The sequence below is a fragment of the Geotrypetes seraphini genome, chromosome 1 (assembly GCF_902459505.1).
Source record: "Geotrypetes seraphini chromosome 1, aGeoSer1.1, whole genome shotgun sequence".
Classification (NCBI taxonomy): Eukaryota; Metazoa; Chordata; class Amphibia; order Gymnophiona; family Dermophiidae; genus Geotrypetes; species Geotrypetes seraphini.
The window spans coordinates 127,028,054-127,046,828 of NC_047084.1; the positions used below are offsets into that span (position 1 = coordinate 127,028,054).

An 18,775-nucleotide genomic window follows, 5' to 3' on the forward strand; every position below is an offset into this window, starting at 1 on the left:
CAAACTCCACACGAATGCATGGCACATATTTTTCAGCTAGTTTTAGAGTTACCATATGTACAGATTTATTTATTTATTTTTCTATGTCGTTCTCCCAGGGGGAGCTCAGAACGGTTTACATGAATTTATTCAGGTACTCAAGCATTTTTCCCTGTCTGTCCTGGTGGGCTCACAATCTATCTGGGGAAATGGGGGGGGGGGGGGGATTAAGTGACTTACAAGGAGCTGTGTGGGTTTGAACCCACAACCTCAGGGTAGTGAGGCTGTAGCTTTAACCACTGCACCATTCTAGAAATCAAAGTGTAGCAAAAGTGAGCCAAACTTGGACAAGTTCCTGCTAAACTTGAACGTACGCAGGTGAGGCTGGACTCATTTAGAGCACTGGTCTTTGACCTAAGGGCCGCCGCATGATGGACCACTGGTCTGACCCAGCAGCGGCAGTTCTTATGTTCTTAAGTGTAGGATGATGAAGCTGTTGTGACATCACTGATGAGGTTGGCTCTTATTGGTGGAATGAGGCATTATGATGTCATTCCATTTTCTATACAGTTCTCACAGGAGTGTTCAGAATGGTTTATATGAATCTATTCAGGTACTCAAGCATTTATCCCTGTCTGTCCACAATCTGTCTAATGTACCTGGGGCAATGGGGGGGATTAAGTGACTTGCCCAGGGTCACAAGGAACAGTGTGGGGTTTGAACCCACTACCTCAGGGTAGTGAGGCTGTAGCTCTAACCACTGCACCACACTCACTTTACTCAGACATGTCCTCTTTTTAGAGGACTGTTTGGGTGTCTGAGCAGTTTTTGAAAACCCGGCAGTTTGTCTGGGTTTAGGAGCTCAGGGCCACGTCTGGAGTGCGTTCATGCATGTGTGGGACATCATCACGCCACGTCCATTCATGCTTGGAGGCCATCCAGATGCGGCCCTGAGCTCGCTGAAGGTTGGGGAGGGGGGCGAGGAATGGGGTGGGGCCACATGTCTTCTTTTTTGTGTGAACAAATACGGTGCCCTTAGCTAGTTTGTGTTCTAAGAGATCATTTACACATGCAAGTGCTGCTATTCATGTGGATTCTCCACACCTCAAACTAGGCAAATCCTTCTAGAATTACCCCCTGCTGTGTCTCCACCCCAGTCCCCCCTTCTGTCCGATTCAGGCCTCCTCTGCGACCACTTTATCTCCATCCCAGTCCCTGATTCTGTCCCACTCGGATCTCACGTCCTCAGCCCGGTTCCTTTTATTTTGTACTCGATCTCTCCTCTCCTTTTCATGCTCCCAGGTCCCCCCATCTCTCTAGCTTCAAATCTCACCTCAAACCCAGGTTGGTCTGCTAAGCAGTTTTCATGCCAAGGCTGGCACAGCCCCTCTCCCTAGCAATCTTGTCCAGTCCGCCATCCGGGGTCCTGCAGAGTTCTGCTCTGATGCTTTCAGAAGCTCTACTGCAAACTTAGGGCTATAAAAGGTAATTGCTCAGAAACAGACGAGGGAGTGTATTTCAGAAAGGGCTATCCCCACCCCTCCCACGCTTCAGCATTTTACCTTGTAAGTTACTTCTTTTGTTCCTAAACGTTCTCTACAAATGCATTTGAAAACAGTTTCAGATCAGTTGTTGCCTTCTAAGGTAACTGAAGCCCGTTTGAGCTCTATGCGGTTAGACTTGTGCTCACTACATTACATTAAAAAGGAGGAATCCCACTCTCATTGCTCCTTCTGAATCAGAGCCGGCTCAGAATTCCCCTTTCTGCTCACTCTCTGAAGGGCCCTCGATAGCTGCTGCCTGCTCCGCTTAAAAGCTTAGTGTGAGGATAGATTATGAAATGCCAAGAGACTTCCGCTCTTACGGTACCTTCTCATCCTGCTCTGTGAACGTCCCTCCGCTTTCCGACTTCTTATTGATGGCCTGAGCCACCCCTACCACCTGTTGGAGAGAAAGAGAGAGAGAGAGGTCAGTCCCGTTCATGCTGGTGAGTAGAGGACGACAGAATGAACCCACATCCCAGCTCAAAACCCACTTCGCACTCGGCTTGCCTATGCTGGGGATAAGGGAGAATTTTCACTCTACAGATGCAAATTTCCATAAAGAGTGGGGATTTTGCTTTTGTCCCTTTGAGGGAGGGGGAGGAATTATTGGAAGAAGAGGGGAAAAAAATGCAGTGCTCCCTTTCTGATTCCTACATCAGACAGCACCATGATGCTGGGTACGGAGCTGTCCCCGTCACACTCAGGGCTGTGAAAAGGAAGCTCAAGGTGAAAGGGGACAGATTTAGGAATAACCTCTGGAAATACATCTATACAAAAAGAATGATGAACTTGTGGATCGACCTCCCAGAGGAGGTGGACGCAAAAACTGTATCTGAATTCAAGAAAGCTTGAGACAAGTACATAGGATCTCTGAGAGAGAGAGAGAGAGAGTAGTAGATGGCAAGAACAGGCAGACTGGATAGGCCATGCGATCCGTCTGTGTTCATTTTTCCAGGTTTCTATAAAGGGCATGGAGCCAAGATTGGCGCATTCAGTGCCATGAGAATGTTGGACTGGAAGCTGCGACCACCCAGCAGTGGAGAGGAGTGAAGGCATCAGAACCCAGACGAAGCAGCTGACGGGAAGTAGAAATGTGGAGAAACTGGTGTAGAATGTGTCTTCTTGGAAGGGTTTATCTACTCCTAAAAGTATGTACAGATCCAGAAAATACACCAGGAGAAAAAACATCTGACATATCAGTTTCTCTCTTTGCCTGGCACCTTACCATGGAGGGTGCAACTCCTGCTGTCTCTGCTGTACTCATTACCGGCTTCTTGGACCCTGTGCCTCTGCTTGACCTGCACAATTACTGACACAGGGCTGCTTGCTCATCCCATGCCTGCCAACCTATGAACACATCTATCCCACTGTTAAATCCCACTTTCATGCCCTGGTGAGTGTCAGAGATAAACATGTCAGCAGGAGATGCAGCTTTCCAGAGAGCTGTGTCGAAAGAGCTCAGGGAAGCCCAAGGCAATTTCAGCACTCTCTCTAATGACCACGGGAGGGGGGAGGGGGCAAGAGACGCTTTAAATTAGGTTTCTGTTGACAATGGGCGGAGCACAATGAAACACAAACAAAAACAGAACATTCCCAAAATAACAGTAAATCATCACAAAACTGTACCATCAGCCTCCGTCATCCCCAGATGCTACACATGAAACTCAAACACCACGACACAACCATTCGTCCCACTCCTTTTATCTAGATTGCATATTTGGGCATTGCAGTTGTTTCTTAAATGATCCAGTGGAGTGGTGCTTGGCTTGTGGTTACTACATTCCTCATGCAGGGAAAATGCTTGACGTACCTGTATGTAAACCGCTTTGAGTCCCTTTCCCTGATGACATAATGCCTCGTTCCACCAATAAGAGCCAACCTCCTCAGTGATGTCACAATGGCTTCATTGTCCTATACCTGGCTCACTTCTAAGATGGCATTGGAGGAGAGTGTGGTTCAGTGGTTAAAGCTCCAGCCTCTGCACCCTGAGGTTGTGGGTACAAATCCCATGCTGCTCCTTGTGACCCTCAGCAATAATAATAATAATAACTTTATTCTTATATACCGCCAACAATCTTGCGACTTCTAGGCGGTTTACAATAAAAGAAACTGTAAATACAATAAAATAAAGAGAAACTTTACGTACAACGAATTAAAGAGTATAGCAGTGTACATCTGATAACATTAATAATGTTAACGTCAGTTTGTGTGTTGCAAGGCCAGGAAGTGCCAAGTTGTTTACACAGAAGTAGAAATGTTCCGTAAGTTGAATAGAGTGTTCATATTTAGTGATTAGGGGTTGGGGTTAACAGTTCACAGGTATGTGGTGATGTTACGAGGGGGGTTGATGTTCCGGTTCGTTACCTAGGTATTTCAAGAATAGGTAAGTTTTTAGGTGTTTCCTGAATTCTTCATAGTTGTTTGTGTGCGCGATTAGTTTTCCTAGGTCTTTACCCCATATGGCTGCTTGGTATGATAGCAGTTGTTGATGGTGTCTCTTATATTTGCACCCTCTAGCTGGTGGGGAGACAAATTTCATGTGTGTTTTTCTTTCATGTCTGTTGGTTGGGAATGAGAAGAGGTCTGTAATGTATTTTGGGGCTAGACCATTTAATACTTTGAAGCAGAGACATCCTAGTTTGAACTTCGTGCGTGCTCCCATTGGCAGCCAGTGTAGGAGTCGGTAGGAGGGGGTTATGTGGTCGGACTTCTTCAGCCCGAAAATCATCCTGACTGCTGCATTTTGTATCAGTTGTAGTCTTTGCATTTGCTTCTGGGGGATTGTCAGATAGGTGATGTTGCAATAGTCCAGGTGGTTTAGTATTAGGGATTGTACTCGGATTCTGAAAGCTGAGGTGTGGAAGTACGCCTTAATGGACCTAAGTTTCCAGAGGGTGAAAAACCCTCTTTTGATTAAGGAGTCTATGTGGTCTTTCATGGTTAGTCATTGGTCTAGTATTACTCCTAGAATCTTCATCGTTGGTTGAATGGGGTAGTTTAGATTGTTAATTTGTAATGGTATTGTCGTATTCTGTGCGTGTGGCGAGGCTATGAAGAATTTAGTTTTTTCTGAATTGAGCTTCAGTTTGAAATCTGTGGTCCATTGATCCATCGTGTTTAGCGCTTCAGTTGCTATGGGGGTGATTTCAGAGGAGGATGTTGTAAACGGGATTATGATTGTGAAGTCGTCTGCATAGCTGAATACTTTTATGCCTCGCTGGGTTAGCTTCGTGCCTAGTGTAGCTATATAGACGTTGAAGAGTAGTGGGGATCCCTGTGGAACGCCTGATGGGTTTCTCCATGTTTTAGAGAGATTGTAATTGAAGCAGACTTGATAGGTGCGGGTCGTAAGGAAACCTCTGAACCAGTCCAGCACTTTGCCTCCGATGCCGATTGAATCTAAACATTGTAGTAGTTTTTTGTGATCTACCAAGTCGAAGGCTGAGCTCATGTCGAATTGCATCACTAAGGCTTTGTGGCCCTTACTAAATAAGTTACGTAGGTAATCTAAGATTGCTGCTATCACCGTTTCGGTGCTGAACAAAGGTGTGAAGCCTGACTGGGTTTCATGTAGCAGTGAGAACTGATCTAGGTAGTCCATCAGTTGGGTTTGTACCAAGCCTTCCATTATTTTTACGAAAAATGGGATAGATGCTACTGGTCTATAGTTGGTTGCTGAAGTTAGGGGTAGTTTATGATTTTTTGGGATTGGGGTGATTATAATGTGACCGTTTTTTGATAGGAATTTTCCGTTTTTGAAATTGTTGGACATATGAGTCCATAGTGTTATTTTAAAGTCTAAAGGGGCTGCTTTCATTATGTTGGGAGGACAGGGATCTAGGATGCAGTTTGATTTGGTATATTTGTTGTAGAGTTTTATGAAGTTATTCCATTCTAGGTCCTGAAAGGAGTTCCAATACATATCCACTGGTGTTCCGTTTTCATGTATGTTGGCTATTTGCTGTTCATCTGTGTTGTTTGTTGGGCAATTGTTCCTTAGGTTCACAATTTTTGAGTCAAAGTGTTGTGCTAGATCGTCTGCTGATGGAAGTTTTATGTCGTGCGTTAATTGACTGTGGCGTGTGGTGTCAAATAAATTTTTAACTAGATTGAACAATTCATGAGTGTTAATTCCTTTTGAACTTGTGTTGGATGTATATATTTTGGATGAGTAGAATTTTTTCCTTTTTTCTTTTATCAGTTGTTTATATTCCTTTATGTTTGATCTCCAATTATTCCTGTCGGATATTTCACCTGATTTGTTCCAGATCCTTTCTAGTCGTCGTATTGATTGTTTCATTTTTTGTAGTTCGGAGTCGAACCAGTTGTTATATTTATTTGAGCGGTTTGTTCTGTTTTGTTTGGGAGCTATTTTGTCTAAGATAGTTGTGCTTGTTTTTGACCATTGTTCCCAGAATTCACCTTCTTCATTCGTCTCCTCACGCGCTTCGTAGTGGGCCCAGTATTCCTCTGGGTTAATGTGGCCCCTTGTGAGATGTTCTTTTTTTATCCTTGGGTGGGTTTTTACTTTAGTTTGGTTCCAGTTTAAATTAAAGTAATAGGTGTAGTGGTCGGACCAGATGTCGTGGTTCCAGATGCCGTTTGATATGGAGATAGTGGGATTTAGGATTTCTTTTGTGGACATAGCTACCAAATCTAGCTGGTGGCCTTTTTCATGGGTTTGTGTGGATGAAGGCAGATTGAAGTTGAGTGAGGATAAGAAGTTTTTAAAATCTTTTGTGTCGGGATTTTTCTTGTTTTCTAAATGTAGGTTTGCGTCTCCTGCTATAATATTGTAAGACGGAGTAATTGAGTTGTGTAGGATGAATTCATAGAAGTCTTCTCTGGCCTTTGACCAGCATTTTGGCGGTATATAAAATAGAATACAGGAGAGGTACTCTTCTAGGTCCTTATTGCTAATCTTGCATGCTAGTATTTCTAGTTGGTTGGTTATCTTGGAGTCAACTAGTTCTAGTTCGAGTTCTTCCTTGAGGATGACTGCTAGTCCTCCCCCTCTGCGGTCTTCACGGTTTAACATGTGAATTTTGTAGTTATCTGGTATTAGGTCATTTAGTATTGGATCCTCTCCTGATAGTAGCCATGTTTCCGTTAGAAAGAGGCAGGCTATCTTTTTGTGGACGATCCAGTCTTTGATTAAGAAAGCTTTGTTCCTTACTGATCTAGTGTTAAGGTAGGCGCAGGGAATGGAGGTAGATGTGTTGAGTGTGGTGGGTGTATTGATTTTGATGAGTTTTATCTCCCTTGGTCACTTAATCTCCCCCATTGCCTCAGGTACATTAGATAGATTGTGAGCCCACCGGGACAGAGAGGGAAGATATATGTAAACCACTTTGAGTGTGGTTGTAAAGCTACAAAAATGCAGTATTCAAGTCCCAATCACTTTCCCTCTTTCAATCACTTTCCCTCCTTTCTGTGACATAATGAAAGCAGTTTATTTATTGGGATTTATTCACCCAAGGTGCATTACACACAGGTACTTTCTCGGTCTTTGGTTCACAGGGCAATGGAACTCCCCTGGTTCTCAGCTCGTCCTTTAATGGTAAAGCGACGTGTGACTTGGTAGTGTGCCACAATGGGTCTTGTTGCCTACTGACACCTAACAGTGCCCAATGTTGAGAGAGGTGGAGACATTCTCAATGCCAGTGCACTCTCAGTGATTTTGGAAGTCAATGCTTCTAGCGCCAATGGCAAAGGACCGGGCTGTTGAGGACTCAAAGTGTCTCTCCTTTTGAACCTCCCATTCTCTCTGTGTCTTCAATTGCATTTGCAAACAGAAAGAGCAGAAAAAGACTTAGGATCATGGCTCAGGCCCAAGGCACCAAATGTACCAAGAGAGAGAGTCTGTGACAGAAACAGCCCTATTGCATTGGTCACACCTCCTTAACCCACTAGCTTCATCTTGGATATTGAAAAAAAATGATCACAGCCAAATTAAGCTCCTCAATTTTGAGCTAAAAATGGGATATAGTCAAACTGAGGTCTGTGCTCCAGCCAAAACTCGGGCCTAGCAACCTGCGCTATGAAAGGTATCTTTAAGAGCAAAAAACAAACAAACCATGAGAATTGGGTAAAAAGTAAATAATGAAGAGATGAAAAGTTAACCCTTCCCCTCTTTTTACAAAGCTACAGCAGCAGCTGCCTCGTGGCAAATGCACCAACGCCCATTACCACGGCGTTGTAAAAGGAGCCCTAAATTAGGGGAAAAAAATGCAAATAGGAAGGCACTTCAAACTGACAAAACATGCCGAGATAACGAACATGATGCAGATAAAGGCCAAACGGCCCATCCACAGTAACCATTATCTCTTGCAATCTCTAAGAGATCCCACGTGCCTATGCCACACAGTCTCTGTCTCCACTACCTCTTCATGGAGACTGTTCCACTCATCTACTACCCTTACTGTAAAAAATTAGTTCCTTAGATTACTCCTGAGCTTATTACCTCTTAACTTCATCCCATGCCCTCTCATACCAGAGCTTCCTAAAAGAGAAGTCCATAGGCCATTATTGAGATGGCTTGGGGAAATCCACTGCTTATTTCTAGGATAAGCAGCTTAGAATTAGCATAAAATCTGTTTTACTACCTGGGATCTAGCTAGGTGCTTGCGACCTGGGTTGGCCACTGCTGGAAACATGATACTGGGCTTGATGGACCTTTGGTCTGTCCCAGCATGGCAATTCTTATGTTCTTAAGAGACTCGACTCATGCAAATTTATGCCATGTACATATTTAAATGTCTCTACCATATCTCCCCTCTCCTGCCTTTCCTCCAAAGTATACAGATTGAGACCTTTAAGTCTGCCCTCATACGCCTCATGACGAAGACCATGCACCATTTTAGTAGCCTTCCTCTGGACCGACTCCATCCTTTTTATATCTTTTTGAAGGTGCGGCCTCCAGAATTGTAGACAATATTCTAAATGAGGTCTCACCAAAGTCTTATACAGGGGTATCAATACCTCCTTTTTCCTACTGGCCATACCTCTCCCTATGCACCCTAGCATCCTTCTAGCTTTCACCATCACCTTTGTAACCTATTTGGTCACCTTAAGATCATCACATACAATCACACCCAAGTCCCGCTCTTCTGTAGTGCACATAAGTTCTGTCTTGCATATAAAGCACAGTTACTTACCGTAACAGGTGTTATCCAGGGACAGCAGGCAGATAATCTTGACTGATGGGTGACGGCACCGACAGAGCCCCGGTACGGACAATTTTAAAGTGAATGCACTCTAAGAACTTGGAAAGTTCTAGTAGGCCGCACCGCGCACGCGCGAGTGCTTTCCCGCCCGACAGAGGCGCGCGGTCCCCAGTTAGGATAAGCCAGCTAAGAAGCCAACCCGGGGAGGAGGGTGGGATGCAAGAATATCTGCCTGCTGTCCCTGGATAACACCTGTTACGGTAAGTAACTGTGCTTTATCCCAGGACAAGCAGGCAGCATATTCTTGACTGATGGGTGACCTCCAAGCTAACAAAAAGAGGGATGGAGGGAAGGTTGGCCATTAGAAAAACAAATTTTGCAAAACAGATTGGCCGAAGTGTCCATCCCATCTGGAGAAAGCATCCAGACAATAGTGAGATGTAAAAGTATGAACTGAGGACCAAGTAGCAGCCTTGCAGATTTCCTCAATAGGAGTGGAACGGAGGAAAGCTACAGATGCTGCCATCGCTCGAACTCTATGGGCCGTGACAGAACCTTCCAGTGTCAGTCCGGTCTGAGCATAACAGAATGAAATGCACGCTGCCAGCCAATTAGACAACGTACGTTTAGAAACAGGACGTCCCAATTTATTCGGATCAAAGGACAGAAAGAGTTGGGGAGCTGATCTGTGGGGCTTAGTACGCTCTAAATAGTAAGCTAGAGCCCTCTTACAGTCCAAAGTATGTAGAGCCTGTTCTCCAGAATGAGAGTGAGGTTTCGGAAAGAAGACAGGCAGAACAATGGATTGGTTGAGATGGAATTCAGAGACAACCTTCGGGAGAAACTTTGGATGTGTACGCAGAACCACCTTGTCATGATGAAAGACCGTAAAAGGTGGATCTGCAACTAGTGCATGTAGCTCACTGACCTTCCTGGCAGAGGTAAGAGCAATAAGGAAAAGTACTTTCCAAGTGAGAAACTTGAAAGGAGTGGTAGCCAAAGGTTCAAATGGAGGCTTCATTAAGGCGGAAAGAACCACATTGAGATCCCAGATTACAGGAGGGGCTTTAAGAGGTGGTTTCACATTGAAAAGACCCCGCATGAATCTGGACACCAAGGGATGAGCCGAGAGAAGTTTTCCATGAACTGGCTCATGAAAAGCAGCAATAGCACTAAGGTGGACTCTGATGGAAGTAGACTTAAGGCCAGAGTCAGACAAAGAAAGTAGATAATCCAACAAAGTCTCCACAGCAAGGGAAGTGGGATCATGTTGATGAAGAAGACACCAGGAAGAAAATCGTGTCCACTTCTGATGGTAACATTGCAGAGTGGCCGGTTTCCTGGAGGCATCCAGAATGGAACGAACGGGCTGAGACAAAGAAGTATCATGAGAAGTCAGCCCGAGAGAAACCAAGCTGTCAGGTGCAGAGACGGAAGGTTGGGATGCAGAAGGGTCTCTTGATGTTGCGTAAGCAGAGAAGGAAACAGCGGAAGAAGAAAAGGCTCCCTGGCACTGAGTTGAAGTAGAAGGGAGAACCAATGTTGCCTGAGCCACCGTGGAGCAATGAGAATCATGGTGGCTCTTTCCCTCTTGAGCTTGAACAAGGTTCGTAACATGAGAGGCAGAGGAGGGAAAGCGTACAGGAACAGATTGGACCAATCGAGGAGAAATGCATCCGCTGCCAGACGGTGAGGAGAGTAGAGTCTGGAGCAGAATAGGGGCAGCTGGTGATTGTGAGGAGCTGCAAAGAGGTCTATCTGAGGAGTGCCCCACTGAAGATGGACTGTAGGGTGACAGGATCGAGAGTCCACTCGTGAGGCTGAAGAATTCTGCTGAGTTTGTCCGCCAAGGAATTCTGTTCTCCCTGAATGTAGATTGCTTTCAGGAATAGTTGTTGATTTGTGGCCCAAGCCCAAATCTTCTGGGCTTCCTGGCACAAGAGGCGAGAGCCTGTCCCACCCTGCTTGTTGATGTAGTACATCACTACTTGATTGTCTGTGCAGAGCAGGAGGACTTGAGGAAAGAGAAGATGTTGGAAGGCCTTGAGGGCATAAAACATCGCTCTGAGTTCCAGGAAATTGATGCGATGCTTCATTTCCTGGGCTGTCCAAAGACCCTGAGTTTGGAATTCGTTCAAATGAACTCCCCAGGCATAAGGGGAGGCGTCGGTGGTGATGACAAGTTGATGAGGAGGTAGATGGAACAGAAGACCTCTGGAGAGATTTGAGGATATCAACCACTATTGTAGAGATCGACGAAGAGATGATGTCACAGATGTGTGTCGAGAGCAAGGATCCGTCGCTTGGGACCATTGGGTAGCTAGGGTCCACTGAGGAGTGGGCAGGTGAAGACGTGCGAAGGGTGTGACATGAACTGTGGAGGCCATGTGACCCAAGAGTATCATCATTTGCTTGGCCGAGATAGAACGTTGTGGAACCACCTGCTGACATAGAGATTGAAGAGTTTGAAGACGGTTGGACGGTAGGAACGCTCTCATGAGGACTGTGTCCAGCACCGCTCCAATGAATTGAAGTCTCTGAGTGGGGATGAGATGAGATTTGGGTAGATTGATCTCGAATCCCAGGAACTGTAGAAACAGGATGGTTTGGTTGGTGGCCAAAAGTACTGACTGAGATGAATTGATCTTGATTAACCAATCGTCCAGGTATGGAAAGACTTGAAGGTGGTGAGGGCGTAGGTAGGCAGCCACCACAATCAGACATTTGGTGAACACTCTTGGAGAGGAGGCAAGACCGAAGGGCAGCACCTTGTATTGGTAATGACAATGATTGATCATGAAGCGGAGGTACTGTCTGGAGGCCAGATTGATCGGGATGTGAGTATATGCCTCTTTGAGATCGAGGGAACATAGCCAGTCGCCTTGATTGAGAAGAGGGTAAAGAGTGGCCAGAGAAAGCATCCTGAATTTTTCTTTGACCAAGCATTTGTTGAGATCGCGAAGATCTAGGATGGGTCTGAGATCTCCTGTTTTTTTGGGGACTAGAAAATAACGGGAGTAGAATCCCTGTCCCTGCTGATCTAGAGGAACTTCCTCTATGGCGTTCAGAAGGAGGAGGGATTGAACCTCCTGAAGAAGGAGGAAAGACTGCGGAGTGTTCAAAGCAGACTCTTTTGGCAGACCTTGGGTAGGAAGAGTCTAAAAGTTGAGAGAATAGCCGTGGCGGATGATGTTGAGGACCCATTGATCCGAGGTGATGATTTCCCAACGGCTTATGTAATGAGCAAGGCGTCCTCCTATGGGTTGTGGAAGATGGGCAGATGGTACAATACTGGCTAAGTCCTGGAGAACCAAGTCAAAAGGGTTGGGACAACTTTTGTGGAGGAGGAGGCTTCACCTGTTGTTGTTGTTGTGCTGGTCTAGGGTTTTGCCTCTGTTGTTGTCGTTGGCGCCTAGGTTGCTGAGGGGCCGGTGGCAAAGGACGAGCCACATAGCGGCGTTGGTAGGCCGATTGCTGCCGAAAAGGCCTGGTAGGTGGGATCTTCTTTTTTGTTTTGAGGAGAGTATCCCACCTAGTCTCATGAGCTGAGAGCTTTTGGGTAGTGGAGTCCATGGATTCTCCAAAGAGCTCATCACCCAGGCAAGGCACATTAGCCAGTCGGTCTTGATGGTTGACATCAAGTTCTGAAACCCTGAGCCATGCCAGACGACGCATGGCCACCGACATGGCCGTGGCTCGAGAGGTCAGCTCAAATGTGTCATAGATTGACCTGACCATGAATTTGCGTAGTTGTAAAAGGGATGAAGAAGTTTGGCGAAAGGCAGATCTTTTGTAGTCAGGGAGGTATTTCTCAAAAGCAGTCAGATTTTGAATGAGATGCTTTAGATAGAATGAGAAATGAAAAGCATAATTCCCTGATCTATTAGCTAGCATCGCATTCTGATACAACCTTTTGCCAAATTTATCCATGGCCTTACCTTCTCTGCCAGGAGGGACCGAGGCATATACACTAGCTCCCGTGGATTTCTTTAAAGTGGATTCCACCAAGAGAGACTCATGAGGGAGTTGTGGTTTGTCAAAGCCAGGAATGGGGATGACCTTGTATAAGGAGTCCAGTTTGCGAGGGGCTCCTGGGATGGTTAAAAAGTTTTGTAAAAAGTCTCTCTTAATATATCATGGAGAGGCAATTTTAGAAATTCCCTTGGAGGCTTGTCAAAATCCAGTGCATCAAGAAACGCCTTGGATTTTTTGGACTCAGCCTCCAAGGGAATAGAGAGAGAGTCACACATCTCTTTCAGAAATGAGGTGAAAGAGGATGCATCAGGCTTAGAGGACGGATCTAAAACAGAAGGATCCTCGTCAGCCGATGAACATTCCCCCTCAGAGAGAAGAGGCTCTTCGGAGTCACCCCACAGATCAGGGTCCCTCACTTGGAAGCTGCGATCCCGGGACTCCGGTGTGGAAGGGTCCAGGTGTTGAGTCTTGCGTGTCGACTTACCTGACCTTAGAGAAGCGGTACCGGGAGATGTTAAGGGCTGTGTCGGTGCCGAAGTTTGCACAGCCTGATGTAAGGACCTCGGTTCCAACGCTAAGATCGGCATGGATACCGATGAAGCAGAATGTACCGGTACCGACAGAGTGGATGCAGATAAAAGAGGCTGCTCCACTGTCGGTACCGGTGGCTCAGACCGGACCGGGACTGGAAGGCTCGGTTTCAAAAGAGCAGGAAGGAGCTGCTGCAATTGCTCCTTGAGCTGCACCTGCAGGACGGCGGCAATTCGCTCGTCCAGTGAAGGCACCGGTACCGCTTTTTTCTTCTGCGGTACCTTTGGTGCCGCTCGACATTCCGAAGAGGACGAACCCGAGGTCGAGGGGCTCACCTCAATCGGTGTGGAGCGCTTCCGCGGGCGCCTCAAGGTCGGCAGGACTGGGCTCGCTGCTACTGAGACCGGAGGACGCTCCAGCGGGGAAGGCTTCTTAGCCGGCTTACCTGGAGGATGCGACACCGGCGCGGTGTCAACGAGGTAGGTGCCGACTGCGACGGGGCCGAAGTCAGGGCCGGTGCCGCAGAATCCGACATATCGGTACCAAACAATAACCGCTGCTGGATCTGACGGTTTTTTAAGGTTCTCTTTTTTAAAGTGGCACAGCGGGTACAGGTGGCCGCCCGATGGTCAGGACCCAGGCACTGTAAGCACCAGTTATGCGGGTCGGTGAGAGAAATGGTCCGTGCGCACCGCTGGCACTTCTTAAAACCGGGTTGGGGGGGCATGAACGTAAAAACGGCTTCTGCCAAATCGAAGGCCGAGGCCTCGATGGTGGCAGCAGGCCCTGCTGGGACAAACCCGAAAAAAGAAAGGAAAAAGAAATTCTTTTTTTTTTTTTTTTTAAAGAAGAAAAATAATAAAAGAAAGAAGGAAATACAATTTCCGTAGAGGTTTACGCGAGCGGGAAGGCGAATGAGGGAAAAAGTTTTCAACAGCCGTTGAAAAGTGCGTCTTCTTAGCTCCGCGGAACCTAAGAAACTGGAGACCGCGCGCCTCTGTCGGGCGGGAAGGTACTCGCGCGTGCGTGGTGCGGCCTACTAGAACTTTCCAAGTTCTTAGAGTGCAATCACTTTAAAATTGTCCGTACCGGGGCTCCGTCGGTGCCGTCACCCATCAGTCAAGAATATGCTGCCTGCTTGTCCTGGGATAAGCTCTTCATCCCTTAAACTGTATCGTTCCTTCGGGGTTTTGCAGCCCAAATGCATGACCTTGCATTTCTTAGCATTAAATTTTAGCTGTGCTGGGCGGGAAGGCACTCGCGCATTTACGGTGAGGCTGACTTGAAACTTCTGAAGTTTCTACAAGCAAGTATGCTTGTGATGCTGTCCGCATCGGGGCTCCGTGGATGACTTCACCCATATGTGAGAATAGGCTGCCTGCTTGTCCTAGGATAAATACATAATACTGGATGACACTGATCTGACTTTGCTTTTTATAAACTGAAGACATGGACTCCTGCATTGGCTGCCGACGGGGGCACGTGTGAAGTTTCAGTTTGGATGTTTTTGCTTCAAGGTACTATTCGGTCTAGCCCCCAAATATACAACTGACCTTTTTCTCTTTTTCAACCAATTGACATAAGAGAAGCTCAAACTTGAATTTTGTTTCTCCACCGGTTAGGATGCAAATTTAAAAGATATCATCAACATCTTTTCTCATATCAGGCAGCATTATGGGGTAAAGATCTGAAACAATTACTCATGCTTGCGAATACTTATGGGGAATTTAGGAGACACCTAAAAACATACCTGTTCCTGAAGTACTTAGGTAACTGATTTGCACAATCTTTCCCAAAATAACTGATCTCTAGACTTTAACTCTGTTAGTTCTACTCAATCTGTAACATTTTTAATCAATGTAAACCGCATAGAACTTCACGATCCTGCGGTATATAAACTGTTATTATTATTAAGGTAAGGTCCGTGATTCCGGGGGAAGGGTCAGGACCAGCCCGAATATTATTCACAGTTTTTTAATACTGGGGGGCTGGCTCTGCCCCTGCCCCTAACCCGCGCGAATATTGAGGGAGAAGTGTACACCTTTAGTAAAAAAGGGTTATAAAACATCAAAAAAGTGGCACCTGTAACAGTTCGACACCTCTGCACGTACTTCTTGAACGGAGAAACTTTAACTAGGACTTCAGCAGAACGAGATTTAGGAGTAATCATCAGAGCAGACATGAAAACTGCCAATCAAGTGGAGAAGGCTTCATCTAAGGCAAGGCAGATATTGGGTTGTATCAACAGAAGTTTTGTCAGCCGAAAGCCTGAAGTCATAATGCCGTTGTACAGGGCCATGGTGAGACCTCATCTGGAGTACTGTGTGCAATTCTGGAGGCCACATTGCAGTAAAGATGTGTGCAGAATTGAATCGTTTCAGCGGACGGCCACCAGGATGATCTCGGGGCTCAAGGGTCTCTCGTACGAAGAGAGACTGAACAAATTGCAGCTCTACTCTCTCAAGGAACGTAGGGAGAGGGGAGACATGATCGAAACATTTAAGTACCTCACGGGACGTGTCGAAGTGGAAGATGATATTTTCTTTCTCAAGGGACCCTCGGCCACAAGAGGGCACCCGCTCAAACTCAGGGGCGGAAAATTTCATGGCGACACCAGAAAGTATTTCTTCACAGAGAGAGTGGTTGATCATTGGAACAAGCTTCCAGTGCAGGTGATCGAGGCAGACAGCGTGCCAGACTTTAAGAATAAATGGGATACCCATGTGGGATCCCTACGAGGGTCAAGATAAGGAAATTGGGTCATTAGGGCATAGACAGGGGGTGGGTAAGCAGAGTGGGCAGACTTGATGGGCTGGAGCCCTTTTCTGCCGTCATCTTCTATGTTTCTATGTTCATTATGGTTTATAAAGAAGGATTTGAAAGCCATGTTCTTTCATGGGAACATCTGTGATGAAATCAAGTCCCTGGCACTATAAGAGGAAATAAATTGGAGCGAGACTAGATGTGCCCTGCAGCCCTTATCTGTCCTCACATTCTCTGTTGCTACGTTACTGCAGAGTGAAAGAGGAGTCCAAAGTCCAAGACAAACACAGGTGGCAAAACTTATTTAAAAAATGATGATTTTTTCTTCTCCTAACCCCATTACAATTTATTGACCATTTTTGGTTCCACAAACCCAAAAAAACAAAATGAAAACAAGCAGTTATCATAAGGCAACTGAGCCGTCACCGTAGCAAAACCCCACGATCCTACCTAGACTACATCTCTACCTACTGCACTGCCATAAAGCAAAGATGCAGGTGAGTACAATGGTGTAGAACAAGGGTGTCAAACTTAATCACATGAGGGGCCGAAATCTAAAACATAGGCTAATTTTTTATTAAGATACTTTGGGGTCCTTTTATTAAGGTACGCTAACCGATTTAGCGCACCTTAACAAAAGGACCCCTTAGTCTTAGTAGAAGTCTAGGGTTCCAACCTCTCTAACCCCATGCCAGCTCTGTGATGTAAACAAAATAAATAAAGACTTTTCCTCTCTTTTAGGTCCTAGTTCACGCTTGCTGTCTAGCACCAGCTCTGGCAGGATACACATTTCAAATCTGACATATTGTAATCACAAAACAGAAAACAAAATTATTTTTCCTACTTTTTGGTGTCTGGTCATTATTCAAATCATGTTGGTCCCAGGCTCTGGTTGTCTTCTGATAACTCGCTTGCCAGGGTCTCCTACCATTTGTCATTTTCTTCTTTCTCTGTGCTAACCATCCATCTTCCATCTCTGTCCTCTCCTTCCGTTTCCCTTCCCTCCCTCAGAGGTCTGGCATCTTTCCTTTTTTTTCATCTCCATCCCCCGCAGCTACAAATATAGACCCCACCTTCCCCAGCTCCACCATCTCTCCTTTTCTCAACTACCCTTTCATCCAGCATTTCTCCCTCCTTCCCCACCACCCCAGGGTCCACCAACTCTCCCTTTCTCTTTTCAACTACCCTTCTATCCAGTATCCCTCTCCCCCCTTCCACACCATCCCTTGTGTCCAACTTCTCTCCCTTTCTGTTCCTTCCCTCTCGCCATCCCATTGTCTACCATCTCTCTCCCTCTCCTCTGTTTTTAGACCCATTATTTCTTCTCCCCCCTCAGACCAGCATATGCACATGTTTGGACCTCTCCTTCCCTCCCTCCATGTACTTCTACACCAGGGCCCCCCACCGCCACCCCCTGAATGCCTGCATGTTTTCTCCCTTCTTTACAACAGGACTCACCTTCCGTGTCCTAATCTAATCTAATCTAGTATTTGTGAGTCGCACAAACCTATACAAGATCTAGGCGACTTAAGGAAGTGAAGGGTCAGGGTAGAAGGAAGGAGAGAAGGGATGAAGAAGGGACAGGAAATTTAAAACTTAGGCGAGTTAAATAGAGTCAGATGCTTAAGAAGATATTAGGGAGATTAACTGTCAAAGAGTGAAGTTTTCAGTTTCTTTCGGAATTGGGTATGGTTGGTTTCCGTTCTTATAGTCTCTGTGAGGTTGTTCCAGATTGTGACTCCAAGGAAGGTGAACATGGATTGGAAGATTCTTTTGTACTTGAGATTTTTTGTCAAGGGGAGGCTCAGTTGGATCCTTTTGAGAATTCTGCATGAGCTGTGCCATGCGTCAGTTAAAAGTTTGATGAGCGGGACTGCCGAGTTGCCATAGATCAGGGGTGTTCAACCTGCGGCCCAGTGAAGTATTTTGTGTGGCCCCAGTCGAGGGTGATGCAGTGTTTTCCTCTGCTGCCCCTGGGTGTTTACTGTCTTGCTGGCTCCCTCCTGTGTCTTACTGCAGCGTTTGCACGTTTGTGCTGCCCCAGAAACATTTTTTTCGGCCAATGCGGCCCAGTGAAGCCAAAAGGTTGGACACTCCTGCCATAGATGATGCGATGTATGATGCTGGCAATTTTGAATTTTATACGAGCTGTGATGGGTAGCTAATGGGGTTGTTTGCGGTAGGTTGAGATGGAGTCGTATTTTTTCAGACCGAAGATGAGTCTTACTGCAGTGTTTTGAATGAGTTGCATTTTGTAGGAGAGGGTGGTGTTGATTCCCAGGTAGGTGGAGTTGCAGTATTCCAGTTGGCATAGAATCATCATCTGGACTATGATGGCAAAGTGATACTGGTGGACGTATGGCCTGATGAGTCTTAGTTGTTTCATGGTGAAGAGGGTTTTCTTTCAAAGATGGGCTTCTTGAGGTTCCATGGATAGTGTGGAATCTAGTATACAGCCTAGTATTTTAGAGGTTTTTTCAACAGTAAGTATGCTGCCCGATTGGAGCACGATGCTTGTTGGCACTGTTTGTTGGATATTATGGAAAAAGAGGACTTTGATTTTGGTGGCGTTTAGTTTCAGTTTCTGAGTGGTTGCCCATGTTTGGATTTTCTCTACATTATCACAGATTTTCTTGAAGGTGTTAGCATGATTTTCTGCAACCGGAATGAGGAGTAAGATATCATCTGCATATAACATTATGCTCTCATCTTCAAGTTGGATGTCTCCGAGACAGCTCATGAATAGGTGAAAGCGGTGATCCCTGCGGAACTCCACAGACGGCCCTCCAGGTGTTGGAGTAAACGCCCTCTTTTTTG

At 46.0% G+C, this 18,775-nt stretch overlaps 1 protein-coding gene across 5 annotated transcripts in view; it reads right to left on the reverse strand.

The window, feature by feature from the left end:
* The window catches only part of PDE5A (phosphodiesterase 5A), a 323,063-nt gene that overhangs the window by 147,197 nt on the left and 157,091 nt on the right, over window positions 1–18,775 (reverse strand). For all 5 annotated transcript variants that reach the window (XM_033938157.1, XM_033938176.1, XM_033938166.1 and 2 more), the window contains one exon: window positions 1,849–1,920. In XM_033938157.1, coding sequence (XP_033794048.1) covers window positions 1,849–1,920 — 72 coding nt within the window. The remainder of the gene's footprint in view (window positions 1–1,848; window positions 1,921–18,775) is intronic.